The sequence below is a fragment of the Coloeus monedula genome, assembly GCF_965178545.1.
Source record: "Coloeus monedula genome assembly, chromosome: 11".
NCBI classification, from domain to species: Eukaryota; Metazoa; Chordata; class Aves; order Passeriformes; family Corvidae; genus Coloeus; species Coloeus monedula.
In genome coordinates, this window is record NC_138791.1 from 14,735,614 (window position 1) to 14,751,048 (window position 15,435).

Consider the following 15,435-nt stretch of genomic DNA (forward strand, 5'->3'; position numbering starts at 1 on the left):
ACCTGGATCAGCTTCACAAAGGAGAAATGCATTTCTACCTTCCCTTGCTTAAAATGGTACCTACATCAGATCTTCTTGTACTTACAGTCAACAAATCACATCTCCAAACACTTCAGAATCAATATTTATAACTAAAGAGAGGCATAAGTAATTTCAAGGAAAAACTCACAGGTTTGTTGTTGTTGGTGGTTTGTTTTTTGTTTTTATTTATTTTTTTTAATTGGAAGAAACAAACAAAAGAAACCTCCCCAGAAAATGAAGTATAACAGACATTTGGGTTAGGTCAAAAGACTATTCTTCTTTTCTTCGTTGTTTTTTTTTTCCCCAAATCTGTACTTTATGTTTGCTAATATAAAATAGCTGAAAAATTAAGCCAGCTTTGAAGTGGAAATTCAGACTTTTCTGTGAAGGCTGAAAATAAGAAGAATGCTTCTTAGCATTCTTCATCTCGCTATTGCAAAGAGAGGTCAAAAACTTGCCAACTAATCTGCTTCTGGAAGGTTACAATTCCAATTGCCTGGATCACTTTGCAGGCGAAAATACTTGGAAAATATTGGAGCGAGACTGACAGGCACCACTTTCGGTCATCAGCTTCTTCCTCCTTCTCAATGCAAGCCGGAGAGCTGCCTCCAGGAATTTGTACCGCAAAGGGACTCATCCCCTCCCACTACGTGACCAGCACTGCAAAGGGTTGTGACTTCTGGATGAACTCAAACACGTCTCTTACAACGACCTGATTGAAAGAGTTCTCCATTTGAAGAGTTCAAGTGATGGGAGAACTTAACACATGAGCTGAGCCACTTCAGCTGTTAATGACTCCTGGGTTGGGTTGAATTTCTGTGCCTTTGCCTGGTAATGGGAGAAGTGCTCTTCCCCTGACAGAATGCTTTCTTCTGAGTCAGCCCTCAATCATCTGTTTGAGGAGTTGTGTTGGAAAGACACAGTAGACCAAGCCTCTCTTCACTCTTCAATATGAATTTCAAAGTGAGGTTATGAAGAAAGGAAGGAAAGGAGTCAAATGTCCTGATTTAGGACTAATTCCTTGTGATGTTCCTTTCCAACAGCCTTCAACAAAATGCATTTTATTTTTCTATACAGGAAGAATGCCCATCATTGGGGCAGAAGGCCAAAGAGAGAAAGCAATCACCTCTGTATCTGAAGCGGCACAACGAGGCTGAAGAAGAGCGCTGCAATTGTCATAGAACCTCAGCATTAAGCACACAGAACCTAAGCACTGAAAGTGTTAAAACGACCTTTTTTGGTCGTTTTGGCTTTGTCAGGAAAATCCACAAACGCCAAAGGTTTATGTCCAAAAAGGAGACAGAGTTGTCCTTCAACTTTATTCAAATAAAGGGAGGGAGTCCGCCGGGGCACGCACCCGCGAGGTTTTCTCCCTCGCGATTTTGGAGGGCACAGCCTCCCTTTTTATCCCAAACTCCCGGTCGCATGCTGCCCTCTTCCTTTCCCCACTGGGTGAGGTACTAGGAAGGTACAGCCTTCCTGAACCGCCTACCACATATACCCCCTTGAACCTACTGTTTTACCCCAAAGTTCAGAAGTTCAGGCTTCTACAGACCCATGCCTATTTCAGAAGCCAAACTGTCTGGGCTCTGCAACAACCTGCTGCCCAAAGTCAGTAGAGACATTAAGACCCATTTTAAAGACTTTAACACCCATACCTTCACCCATCGAATTATTTGTAAAGACATTAGCACACATCTTTCCTCTCAGCTGGAAAGTTAAATACGATTCAAGGTCTGTATATTCATTCCACAGCAGCTCACTTTTAAAGTCTTTGTAATCATTTATTAAGGATAAATGATAGAAAAGACACTTTTAAGAGATTGATAATTTAAAATAAGATTTGAACTTTTGAAATACTGCATGTTCTGTTTTCTCCATCTGACAGTGTTTCAGACAGCACAAGGGAGGAAAACATAGAAGCTGGAAAAGGCCAGAGCTGCCAGCACTAAGAGATCGGCAGCATTTTCTGAGACAAAGCATGAGGAACATACAAGGGAGGACAGAAATTGCAACTTCTTCACTCTCACCTGCAGTATCTGGGGCAGTGGTGTTGTAAGACTGGTTGCACTTCAACACTTGATTGACATCCTGGGAGGTGGTCCCTACATTTGCTTCCTTTTAAACCAAATTTCTCCTGCCTGAATTTTCTTGTATATTTGATATTATTTTCTCCAATTTAGAAAAGTTGATTTTTTTTTCCCACATTTCTTTCCATAGCACTTTCCATAAGTGGTATGGACCAGGCCCATTATCCCAGCTCACCCTTCAAAAACATTTGCAAAATGAACTGTTTATCTCCCTTATATCCTATGGCAAAGGATGTCCCTGGTCTTTGAAGGCAGCACCACCCAGTCACCAGACATATCTGAACAACGCATGGGGCACCTCTGAGATGTGCTTGTGTATATTTTGCACCTTGGGGCAGTCCTCTCTGGACAGAAATTTGGGAGCATCAGTCTCTCCAACCAGCAGGACGTGAGTGGATGGTCATAGCCATTCTCCAAGGTGGTCCCTGGTCCACAGACTCCAACATCGATTTGGGGCAGGGCTCCATATAAGCAACATTCTTCCCATCCCTGATTCCTTTTGCATGGGACAATCAAACAAGGAACCCAAACCTTGGAAATAAACACCAGCACAGAAAAGAATGTTTACCATTCAATGTATTATTCCCTAGTGTACAAAGTATTTTGCCTCTATAGTAGCACACACGTATTGAAATACGATGGCAAATGCAGCAAGACCATAAAGACATGTCTTACAGGTCTTTTCATTTCCTTTTGGGTATAAGCAGAAAGAAAAGAAACATTGTACAGGAAAGTCCTTGCAAAAAAAGACCCCAGTTTGTAGAAAAATAATGGCATTGATATACAAAACCCAGAGTTGTTTCCTGAACAAGGAATGTCTATTGTCTCTGGTCCTCAAAATCTGCTCTACTTAATGATGATCATTAAGGAACCACAGGATCCGTGCTCTGTCGTTTTTTTCCCTTGTAGTTTATTTCATATTTTTTAGGATTTTCTAGCTCTGTTAATAGCTGCTCTGAAACTATACGGTAGAAATGAATGTGTACAGGTCAAAATAGTATTTATTTTTATAAATAGCCATTCACTTCATTAGAGAAAATATAATATGCCTGTACTTTCTAAGCACTGTTTCTTTCAAAAGTTCATAGTGCAATTTTCCCTTTTCCCCTACTGAAGTTACACATAAGCAATTATCATTAGAAAAATCACTATTCCATTATTACTCCTTTCTCTTTCTCCTTTTTTCTCTTTCTCTTTCCATTTTTCCCCTTTCCTTCACCAGTTCATCAGCTGCTCGGCTGCAACACAGCCTTGCTCGCCTGTGAGATGTGTCCCAGCTGATAGGAATGCATCGATCCCTGACTGTCAGGCTGACAGGTTTCACTCTAAAGGCTGAACACAGCCCAGCACACACATGGGTTATGAATCCAGGGAACAGATCATTTATCACCATTGATCCAACTGTTTTGTAACAGACTGATTATACATCCTTTGGGGAGTTCTGTGAAAGACTCACACAAGATCCCAAGGTTGCGTTTGGTAACTGCTTGCATCCAAAATGGAAAGAGTTATCTGGAGTACCAGATAAGCCTCTCTGGTTTTCCAAACTGGTGGCAATTTTGTGCTGAAAAGCCTCCTTTCCTTGTACTTTGTGCCCCGGCTGCCGTGACATGTAAGGTGAAAGGGCAGCATCCTCCTATCACTAAGTAAAGTTGTGGAGAACGAGATAAGGGACATAGTCACAGACTACAACAATAATCCGGTCACATCACCCCCCTTCAATGTGCTACGAAGCTTGGTGAAAGCGCAGCGTGCTACCGGCTATATACAGGCAGGAGCCACCACACCTAAGGGAGATGGCTCCTCAGTTTGATTTAAAAAAAGCCAACAGTAAATGTCTGGTTGTACATGGGTATGAGGAGAGGCAAGGAGCACAGATGCCTTATCAGGAAGATCCGAAGCAACATAGAAGTAGGCGTAGAGCAGCTTGCTTTTGAAGGGGGGGGCAGAATCATCTGTAGGTACAGAGTGATCTTGTTGAAAGGAGGCAGCAAAGCCTCCCTTTGCAGATGGTTGGGGAGTGAGTAGGAAGCTGGGGAAATGCTGCAAGTACCTGCAGTGGAGTCCCCTGGCCAAGAGAAGGGGTGGCTTGGCTGGGTGTGCTGTCCCCATCCCTGGGCGTGCTGTCCCCATGGTCCTCACCAGCCCCATGGGGTGGGAACACCACAGGGATGCTTTCAGCTGCACACTAGGATTTTGTAACAAAGTCTGTAAGAAACTACATCTCTTCTGAGCACACAGCCCAGGGAAACATATGGCCTGATCAGCCTGTCTGGGATGAGTTAATACCCTGCTTCCAGATGGAGTCAGGAAGCACAGTGGCACATGCAATTAGGAGACAAAGATACATTTTTTAAAAAAGTGAGTTCACTTCAGAACCCTAAGAAAAAGGGGCTTAAGCTGAAGATCCATCTACAGGAATTATCCTAAACCTGGGGTAGATCTTGACTGATTTGAATTCCCTGACAATTTTTCTGCTTTATTCCCTTCTTCAATGATAAAGGCACTGGATTAACTAAAACTACAGAGCATTAATAAATATCATGTTAGCACCAAACCAGTACTTTTAGCACTGGCTACAGAGGTCATGTGAAATTCAAAACATACCTAAAATATAAAGATTGCTAATGCAACTAGCACTGTATTCATTGTCATGTTTTCCTTGAGTGCTGTCAGCCTAATCCCTAAAAATAAAATTTTAAGCACATCTTGTCTATTTTCCTTGCATAAAGACAGATTGAAATGCCAAAAATACCCCTATGCAGATTGTGTAGCACCGTGGAGGGCCAAAGCAGCCCATAACGGAAGGAAAATTACTGATTGAAAGTAAACAACTGAATACAGTGACAATAAAGTATCACTTGTCATAATGCTACATATAATGTAGAGTACGCAAAATGCAGTGGTTTACGACTGCAGGATTTAACAATAAAAAATAAAAATAGTAAAAGCAGCCTTAATATAATGATTTTACATACAAAAATATTAAATCAAAATAAATAATCCCAAACATAAATATTAAACTGTACATTAGGAATATGTGATCTATATACACATATACACAGATATAAAAGCGGAAGGCAGAGGTATTGCATCACTATCCTTCATCCATCTCTCATCTCCACTGGCTGCTCCCAGACAACCTGAAAAACACAGAAAAGGTGCACATTAGAGTCATCCTGGCCTCTGGAATATGTCACTAGAGAAACTGGCACAAGAGCAGGGCAAACGTGGGTGCCTGCAAGGTGGGAAGGTGTTTCCAGGCGACAGTGTGGTATCCATAAGGGTTACTGGGGGAGCAGGGGATCCCACCAGGATGCTCTGTGGGGTGGGTGGCTGTCACCAATGCACTCAATGTGTTTTTGCAAGGATGGCCTGATCTGCTCCTTCAGGGCATTTTGGGGAAGATTTTCCTTCATGCAGAAGCAGCTGGGAACTCACCATTGCTATAACACCTGAATGTCGAGGCCTGTTCCAGATGATGGAGTGCACTTCCCACAGTAACCACCACATCTTCCTACTACTTTGGTACCATCCTGCAGGGAAAATCAAAAATAACAGCTCAGTAAGAGCTCAGGAATTCCATGCTGCAGAAGGGCCAGATCTGGGTTACTTGAGCCAGGGTTTTTAATAGAAAATGGCTTGGAAAGAAAACAAATGACGCCTAAATCAATCTACAAAATCACCACTGTATTCAAATACACACAAATGTAATTCGCTTTAGTGCTACCAGGTCAGATGGTGGACACAAATAGGAAAGGGTAGTTTTGATTTATTAAATTGAAAGCTGCCCACAGAGAAGGCCATTTGGAGGATATCTCAAGGGTATCTGCTTTTTCCACAGTGAATAACAGTAATGAGTAGAAAACTTGGCTCATGTGAGAGCAAAACCACTCTGGGACAGTAACAACTCCTCAGCTCTGCCTGAGCATGGGAGGGGCATGGGAAGCATATTTGCAGGCAGTACCAGGAAACATCCACCTGGAAGGGAAAGTCCTGGAGTGGCTCCAGAGACAAGAGAGGAGGGAAAGTGACGGGGTGAGGTGATGTCACTTGCTGAGGTGCCAACCCTCTTCCCCATCCCACAGCCAGAAGGGGAAAATATGGAGTGGTCCTGAGGTCAACCTGGTCTCCAGGTGAGCCCAGCAAGCGGGCTGCAACTCTGGACTTGAGTCAGAAGATCAATACCTCCATCTGGCCTTCCTTATCTCACTCTGCAGAGCCTTTCTCCTGTTGGTCATTACAATGGACAAACAGTCCTTGAGGGCAATTCAACCCTCTATTACCAGAAAACTGGACTTAAGCACACAACAAGCTTGTACAAAGCATTTATTTTTAAATTAGCTCCACCCTGCCCTTGACATTACTGATCTGTGACTGCAGCAGGCTGCTATCATCTCTTCTTGCTACACCATTCTTTCTTCTGCTCCTGCAGGCAGTTACACCCTTGGAACAGCACTTGACGGATGCCACCAGGTGATGGAGAATTTTTGAGCAGCCCTGCTCCTTAAAGTTTGTTTTAATTCTGCCAGCCATGATGTTCTTTGCAACCTCAAAGTTGACTTCCCTCCTTTCAGAAGGGGAGAATAGAAAAGCACCTGCTGGAACTGACATACAGGGCCTGTGCTGGTCCTCTTCCACCTGTAGCATGGTCAGACCAGTAGCATCAATTCTCCTCTAAGAGCACCAGCACAGAGGAGACTCAGGCTCCCCAGAGCCAGGGAGACTGAAAGCAGTACAGGAGAGGTTGTTTTGCAAATTGCTGTTATTAAATGATTATGGTGTCCTTCTTTGGAGAGTTTTAACCGGCAACTGGGATGACTCACATGAAGTAACAGCCAAAAAAGCAATCCTGGGTTTCTACAATTTCATAATATGACACAGGAGCAACAGAGTGAAGGCACACAGTGACTGCAGGAGGTGTTAACAGGCAAGCAAATCAAGCAATACAAGTACAAATTTGGCTGTGAGTGATTGTGAAGGGCTGCCTGGCTTACCCTGAGCAGAGCCCCAGGCAGTGACAAGGGATGGTGCCCCTGCAGCACTCCGGTGACTTCAGACTCTCCCATGTAGATAAAGCCAGACCAGACCAGCAGGAAGGTCCACATCCTCCACACTTTTTCACGATGTTTTGGGAACAATTCCTACTCAGGGGTCTGCCTGGCACCAGACCCTATCTGCAGGTCCAATCCTGCTCTGCAGTCCTGACTCTGTCCTGCTGCCCTTCCCTGTGATGCACACTTCATGCTGGACATCTCAGGCAACTAATTAAGGATATATCTGCCCCACAGCACTCAGTGCTCTCAGCTTCACAGTTAATCAGGCTCACTAATTAATTGCAACAACTCTGATCAAGTCAAACCCACCAGGGCCTCGCCCCACTACAACTACATGCAACACTTTAATGTCAGATGTTCATTTTTTTGTTAGTCTCTATTGGAAGATGTTGCCATGAATGACAATGTGGTGATTAAAAACTTCTGATGAGCAGGTATAGCCATAATTAAAGTTACAACTTACTGGGGATTTCTGAATTTCTGATGCTGCATAATTCCCTTGTGAGAGCCACTTGGCTGTTCCCCTTAGGGACAGGCCTGTCCCATACAGGTCTATGCTGAAGCGACCCTAAAAAACAAACATTTGGTTATCCCAAAATGCCGTGCTCCAGACTCCCAGCACACCACGGTGTCACTTTTCTAACAGGATCTTGGCAGCAATGTTTTCCTTGTTTTCTATTGCTCTGACCGTGATTAACCCATTGTACAAATCACAGCATGGCTCACGTTAGGAATTTCTTCTCCTTGGTGGCTGCAGAGAAGGAGGGGCTTCAGATTGCTTTTGAATTGCCTTTTTTCCCGGCTTTTCACTGCTTTACCCCGGTTTTGCACTGCTTCTTCTCTGCCGCCTGAGGGCATTGTTGGCTTTTCCATGGCAAACTGCAGAGCCTGACGTGCTCCAGCAGCTGGTGGGAAGGAACCTCAGGGTTGTGCTACAGCCACTGTGCTCCCTCTTCAACTGGAGAGGGCACACATATCCTTGTTTTCCTTATTTTCCACTGCTTCCTCCCCCCCCCCCCCCCCCCCCCGACTCCCCCAGGCTAGTGAAATAAAAACTCTTCCTCTTCCATTTCCTTATTTCTTTAAAACATTTAATTCCACCCTTTCTCAAAATGCAAAAGATGGATGGAAAATTAAGGACTATGCCAGCATCCAATGCTCAACCCTCCAGCCCTCCCTTCACCCCCATGGCAGTCTCCAGTCCTGCCCATTTCTGCACTCACAGAGGGATCCTTTGGACACATCCCCAGGCTGACCCACAGCCCAGCATGGCTGTGCAGTACCAGATGGCTGTTAGCTTTGCCCCGTGCACTTGCTGCCTTGGGAATGCTGATTTTCTGTGAGGAGCAAACTGTCTGGGTCAGGTGGATGGTTATTAACATTTATGAGCATTCCTGAGGTAAGAAGTCAATTCCTAAGCCGCTGAGCTGTGCAGGAAAGTGTCAGCTCTGAAAGCAGGGAGGGAAGGAGATGGAGAGGTTTGCCCTCTGCTGTCTGCTGCTGTGACTCCCTGTTAATGCCCTCTGCCAATACGGCCCACCCAATACCTTGGACTATCCAAACAGATCACTTATCCCCACAAAAAGTAGGTGTGCTGGGAACATGCAGCAAGCCATCCCTCACACAGTGTCATTTGTCTCCTACAGACTTTCAAAAAGCACCTACTCCCTACTGCTCTCCCTGCCAAGCATTTCCACCAAGCCTTGTCATGGACTGATCCCCCTGCCTTCAACTATGCAAGCAAAACCCCGTTCTTCCCCCACAGCCTATTTCTCCTTCTTTTTCTCCTTTACTGAGGCCCTAGGGAATGTCTCTTAGCCAGCCACTGGCCTGATAACACGGAAAATGGAAATTATTTTCTTCACAGTCACAAAGGGAACTTTCTCCATCACTTTCTCCATCTTCACAAAGGGAAAAGTTTCAGATCACTGAGATAAGAATGTGCTTACTGAAATTGGGCTGCCTCGATCAGCAGTAATTAACAGAGGGCCTGAACATAACAAATGGCACCAATTCCTATTAAATGCTCTTGTCAAATACCTGTGGGCATTTGGCAGCACTGTAGCAGTCCCCAGCAGTGGCATAAGGGACAGGTCGTCCATCATGTGTCCGAGCAAACTGTAAATCAGTTGCTGTGGAGAAGAGTTGGTGAATAACAGAAAGAAAGATGCAGGGAGAGAGACAAAATAAATGTAAACATGCTCTTTGCTAATGTTTAAATTCACCAAAGCTGGCTTCCTACATTAATGTATGAAGTCAAGACTACTATACTTTTTAATATTAAATCTCCTGATTCATCCCACATGTGATTCCCAGCACATGAGCACTGAATTTAACAGGACACTTACACTCAGTATTTACAGCTCAGTTTAAATCCATTGGTGATTTAGGAACAAGGTATAAATAACAAAACTTGAACCATTGACTTGGGGTTTATTTCTCTAACAAAAAATCCCCCACTTTCAAGAAGGCTACAGCACCTTCTAAATCTCTCTTTTAAACAAAGGCAAACAACATCTCTGCTCTCCTGGCTGCCCCAGCCCAGGGGTCAGGTTTTCAAAGGGAATTGGAGTATTTTGCTCTGGAGGGATCTGAAGTAACTGAGACTCATTTAGATGGGGATGTGAGATAGCTCCTGCCTGACAGAGGTAGGTGCCCAGCTCCTTTTTAAATTCAAAGGGATCTGGTATCAAATTCCTCGAGGGTGGTTCCTTTGAGATCTTTACCTAGGAGCTTTTACAGATTATTAGTAGCTTTTTACAGATTGATAGACTGGGAGGTCTTGAAAATTAAGTGATAAAAACCACTTGTCAGATAAAGAGTCGTTTTACAGGGAAGGATTTTGATTTGCTAAAAAACCACTTAGCTATTTACTGAATGAACTCCCAACAATATGTTATTTTAAAACATTTGCTGGAAACTGATAGCAGTGGAGTCAGGGGGACTGAAAGCATAACCTTATGGGATGCTACAGGGTCTCTGGTGGTGGGATGGGCTCCCAGCTGACAGGAATGACAAAAGAGACAGTGTGTTACTCATATTGCAGTTACACTCTTTCTCCACTGCAAATCCATGTCCCCAGCTCTCAACACAAGTTATTTCCCCGTGGTCTGGCTCTGCCAAGAGACTCGTCTGCCCTGGCCACTGGGAACAGCATCCCCACCCCGGTGGAGACCCCTGCACTAGGATCTCCTGACACCTCTCAGAGTAAAATGGAGGGGGAGTGGGGCAGCTCCTCCCTGGTTAGGCTTTGTGTCCGAGTCCATTCTGAAACGAGGGGACCAAATGAAATAAAATAAAATTCTTCACAAAATACACTGGGCTGCTGGGAGCATGCAAATACTCTGCAGAGCAGATACACCAGCAATTGCCTTAATATTTTCCTGTTTTACAGAGAAATGACATGAGGATCTCTGATGTACTTAAGTTGCAGTCTCCAAGTGTAAAGCAGCAAAGATGTGACCAAGTCTAAAAGCAGCTTTTAAAAGGAATTCTCAGGAATATTGTTCACTAGAGTATTACTGCCTGCTTGTAGTTACAGCTATATTTGTGTAAAATAAACATTTTTTTAATGGCAAGGCCCTGTTTTTACTCACTTATTATTTGCATAGTGTTCAGGTCCAGCCTTACTTTGCTGAAGGTGGAAAACCCAGCTGCTGTGTAATCTTTCCTACACTGGCAGTCTTCTCGTCTGCTCCCGTTATACGGACACTCAGTTGGGTTATGCAATCTAAATCAAAAGAAAACCCTTTCTACTCATGACTGGGAAATATTGCCATGGAAAACAAAAACACTGTGAGGTTCATGATTACAGGATTTCTTACCTGTATCCATACACCTCTGAAAAATTCTCTGCATCCCCATTTACAAGGGTCACATATTCCTTTGGGCTGTCAGTCTGCATCCCAGAGCAATACACCTGAAAGAGAGAAGCAAGAATTGTGTCATGTGCAAAGGCAGCACATCCAAGAGTGGAAGTGAAGACCACACGAAGGGTCCTCTTGAACCTTTAGAAAACCCATTAACTATCATTCTGTTGCTGAAATGCACCTTTAATGTCTTTCCCTTGACTTGCAGGAAATATTCACTATCTTCAGTGACACCTTTGAGATTTTTAATGTCTTTGCAACTCCTTGGTAATTCACCTGAAACAAAACAGAAATACTTGAACAACTGTACATCAAAATCTCTTTTGGAACACTGTGAGGCTTCCAAAGCATCAAAACATCTTTTTTTCTTTTTAAGAGGTTTCCCTGAAGTGCCTTAGCGCTTACTTGGATGGCTCCCAATGCTTGGAAGTATTGCAGATCTCTACAAGTTTGATGGGAAAAGATGCTGAAGCCATGAGAACGGCAAAAGAAGGTGTAAATCTGCAGACTTACAGTCATGGACATTGTGGCATATTCTCCTCTCTTCGGGTTTCAGGTCCACATGGCACAAGCTGCTGACCTGGTCATCATTGGTCAAACACTGCACTGAGCGGTGCATGACCCCAACTCCACAGGTGACAGAGCACTGCGGGACACAAGACAGAGATTCCTGTTCTATCTCAAGGGTTTCTGGGCTCCAGAAGAAAGAACAGAGACAGATGGTTTCCCTTGTATCAAGAAAAAGCAGCAAAGACTCCAATCCTGCGAAGTGTTCAAACACAGGCTTAATTTTAATCAAATGAGTAGTAGTCCCTTTGGTTATTAATCCCTTCCTTATTATCACTGATTACTTCAAGACTACCATATTTTGCTCAGCATTTGCACACTTTGCTGGATGAGGTAGTTGGTTAAAGCAAACCATGTGTTCAAGTGAAATTGTTTATTTTTCACATTAGGTAGATTGTTGTTTTCTATGCCAAGTGCACCAAAAAAAAAAAAGGAACCTCGAAATTTTCTCTCCCCTCACCTGCTGGAAAAATGGCTAAATATGTGTACTTTGAAGGTCAACCTCAAACCACCTAGATCAAGGGCAATCCTAAGTCTGAAATTGCACAAGTTACTGGAGCTACAATGCAGCAGACCATCCAGCTACTGAGTGTGGGCTATGAGAAGTGGAGCATCTTGCTCCCCATCCACAACTTGTTCTTTCAAGTACTCGAGAAATTAAAATCAGCTCTTTCTACAGCTACCAGGTTAGGCTATAAAGAAAATGAAGTTGCTCATCCATTTAGAATGATTAGTCTAAAGGAACACACCATGAAGAAGATGGTCTTCAATGGCTCATGGTATTCACAGCTTGGGCATTTACTCTTTATCAAGTCCAGTTCCATGAAACTTACCTAAAGCACTGAGTAGGACTCTCTCTGTCCATCAAAGGTGATGGCATTTTACATCAAATCCCTTTCAAAATCAGAGCTGACAAGGGTCATGGTACTTGGTAGTCACTGGGACATTCAGCAGCCCAAAGTGAGGAGAAAGGTCTTTCTGAAATAACTGCTCTTTGCAGGGAAGTTGGATTAATGAGTTGGGTATTTTGCACTGAAATTCTGAGGGAAAATACCAATTAATTGAGGCTGAGCTCTTTGCTGCAACTCCTCTGTGCTGACTCACACGGAGGATCTGAAGCTTCCTATGGGGCAGGAGGAACTTAGGTTTCAAATGGCTTTGCCAGCTACTGTGACAACTTCCACTATGTTTTACTTGGCTTGACACTCATTGCCTCATAAAGGTTTGACAAATTCCTACAAATGCCTGAGCTGGGTTAATAAATCAAGTTTATGGGAGAAACATCACATTTCAAAGAATGTCAGAAGCCCTAAGAAGTGAAATGTTATCACCTTAACTAAAATTTGATCTTGTAGTTCAGGCCCCAGAAGAGGCTCAGCACAAATAACTTTAGGAGTAAGGCTAAGCTCTTTCCCCTGACCTGTCCCAGCATTTGTAAGAAGGAGGGGAAGGAAAAAAGAAGAAAAAAATCCTTTTAAGGCTCAAATAACCAGTGTTTCAGCCTAATGGTGGCTCCCAAGTCTTTCTCGTACATGTGGCCAAGTGGGATCAACTGCAGTTGCCAATGACCCATCAATCCTTCTAGCACAAGGCTTTCAAACCCTTGTTTTCTGCAATGACCCCACTCTCTGACTAAGCATTCAGCATGGCCACCAACACGGCCACAAATGCTGGCTACATCCCAATTTTCATGAATGACTCTACTTGTAGCTGCTGGGACTCCCCCATACAAAGGGGTTCAGTCTCAAGTATGGAGCCCTACACACACCAGGGCTGCTGCTGCACCAGAGTATCCCATGCATTAATTTAAGCAGCTCTAAAACATTCCCCTGCCAAACCTTCAGTCTGTGTCTAAAAAAATCCCAGGTTGTTCCAGCCTTTTTGGCTAAAAAAGAAGTTTGCCAAACTTACGCTTCCCCAGTTGCCAACACGCCAGGAGGCCGAGATGGGGCACTCCCTGAGGTAGCAAGGCTGGATGTTGGGGGGCTGTGTGCCAGGACAGTTGACCATGTTCTGGTACCCGTACTCGTAGTGGTCCTTCCCGGTGTAAATCTCACTGCAGGACACGAGGCGCTGCCTGTATCCCTTCCCGCACGTGACGGAACACTGTGGGCAGAGGAAATACTGGTGAGCACCACCTACTTCAGGAAGGCTGCCCAAAATGGGAGGGGAGGAAACCAGGCCTGTCAGCTTTTAACACAGGAAACTGCTTCAAGGGATCACAGGTATCTGTTTAAGCCAGTCATGAATATTGTAAGTGGCTACTACAAGTGGGTTGGTACCTGGCACTATCTTTGAGCACCCAGTTCCTCTCTGGGCTGGATCTACAGCTGCTCCAGGACTCCCTACTCCAGGATGGCTCCTGGGCACATATTATTTCTTCCCAAGTACAAAGAAAGGAGCAGAAGATCCTTGGGAACTCGGAAATGCCTCTATTATTTAGTTGTTTTGGTTTGGTGGTGTTCTTTCCCACGGGATACACAAAGATAGAAAATGGTCAAGGTTGACCCAGAATTGCAGGTACTTGCCAGCAACTGGAAGTATGAGAAATTTTTCATTGTAATTAGAGGATAAACAGCACTTCTGCCCTCCTCATCAAAGGGCTAAGTGGGACCTGGGGAGAGACAAGCTCTGGCTCTGTAAGCCCTCTCCACCTCTGTCTTCATGGGCCTGAGTGCTCCCAGGTGGTCTCCCAGGCATTGGGTGTGGGTAGACGGTGCCTGGGAGACCACCTGGGAGCAGCCAGCCTGACAGGCACCTCAATATTTCTTTTAAGAAACCACCCAGGACACCAAGCTGCTCTGAGATACTCTCATGTCTCCATGCTTCTCCCTCCTTGCACTATCTCAGGTGGCTTGTCTCTCCTCCCCGTCAGCTCCGGCATGTTTTCTTTTTTCCCTTTCTTGTTCTTTCTTTTTAATCAGTGCTGTGTCCGCAGCTGCCTCGTCATTTCCCTCTGCTGTTTCTCCAACTGAAAAGTAACCTTCACTGGCTGCAGAAGGACATAGGCTGAGATTAGCCTGGGTCCTCCTGCATGTGGCACCTGCCACAAGGAAAACTCATCTCTTTTCCTTGCCAAGCCCTCTCTGTGTGAGGGTGAATGTCCTGCCCTCTCAGCTGTGAGGGTGAATGTCCCGCATTCCCTCACTCTGGGTCCTTGCCCCTGCAAAGACACCACTGAGGAAGGATGTTCCCCTGTGGTCACATCCAGGCTTGCCTTTCCCCCATGATGCTCACCTGGACCCTTACGCAATTCACAGGGCCCCAGAGCCCCCCAGGAGTGGATGGGACTAAAACCAAATAAATAAATAAATGAAATAAACCAGCAGAAAACCAAAGAGGGTGCCTGCTGAATGCACTGTGCTTTGAAAGAAAATTGCCTCCAGATAATATTAGCTAGGACTCTGAGCACACTGCTTTTAGTCTTTAATATCCTGGTTGTCTCCCACAGTGCTGCTCCTTTCTATCCAACAGGGAGACTGCATACAAAAATAAACCAAAAAATAATAATTAAAGCCCACAGCGCTGCCCTGCCTCTGTTGATTTGGGTTGCAATACCTCAGCAAGGGCAGTGCCGAGAGGAGGAGAGCGTGGCATTGGTGCAAGGATGGGGATGGGGACTCACCTCCGACCACTCTCCCGTGATCCAGATGTACTCGCAGGGGGGCAGCCTGCAGCTCTCCATCTCGGGGGGGCGGCTGCTGGCGTCGCAGTAGCCACTGTTCTGCAGCTGCTTGTTTTCATCCACGCAGAACACCCTGCGGAACCGGGACGCCTCCCCGCACGTCTTCGTGCACTGTGTGTAAGAAACAATGGCTCATGCAACCCCTG

At 44.8% G+C, this 15,435-nt stretch overlaps 1 protein-coding gene across 1 annotated transcript in view; it reads right to left on the reverse strand.

Annotated features, from left to right (window-relative positions):
* Positions 1 to 1,888: 1,888 nt before the first annotated feature.
* Positions 1,889 to 15,435, reverse strand: part of ADAMTS9 (ADAM metallopeptidase with thrombospondin type 1 motif 9) — an 82,609-nt gene continuing 69,062 nt past the window's right edge. The window contains 10 exon segments of the mRNA XM_082288835.1: positions 1,889 to 5,254; positions 5,553 to 5,647; positions 7,632 to 7,736; positions 9,209 to 9,300; positions 10,765 to 10,898; positions 10,993 to 11,087; positions 11,219 to 11,313; positions 11,551 to 11,683; positions 13,516 to 13,710; positions 15,230 to 15,400. Of these exon segments, the coding sequence (XP_082144961.1) occupies positions 5,558 to 5,647; positions 7,632 to 7,736; positions 9,209 to 9,300; positions 10,765 to 10,898; positions 10,993 to 11,087; positions 11,219 to 11,313; positions 11,551 to 11,683; positions 13,516 to 13,710; positions 15,230 to 15,400 (1,110 nt within the window). The 3' untranslated portion in view covers positions 1,889 to 5,254; positions 5,553 to 5,557.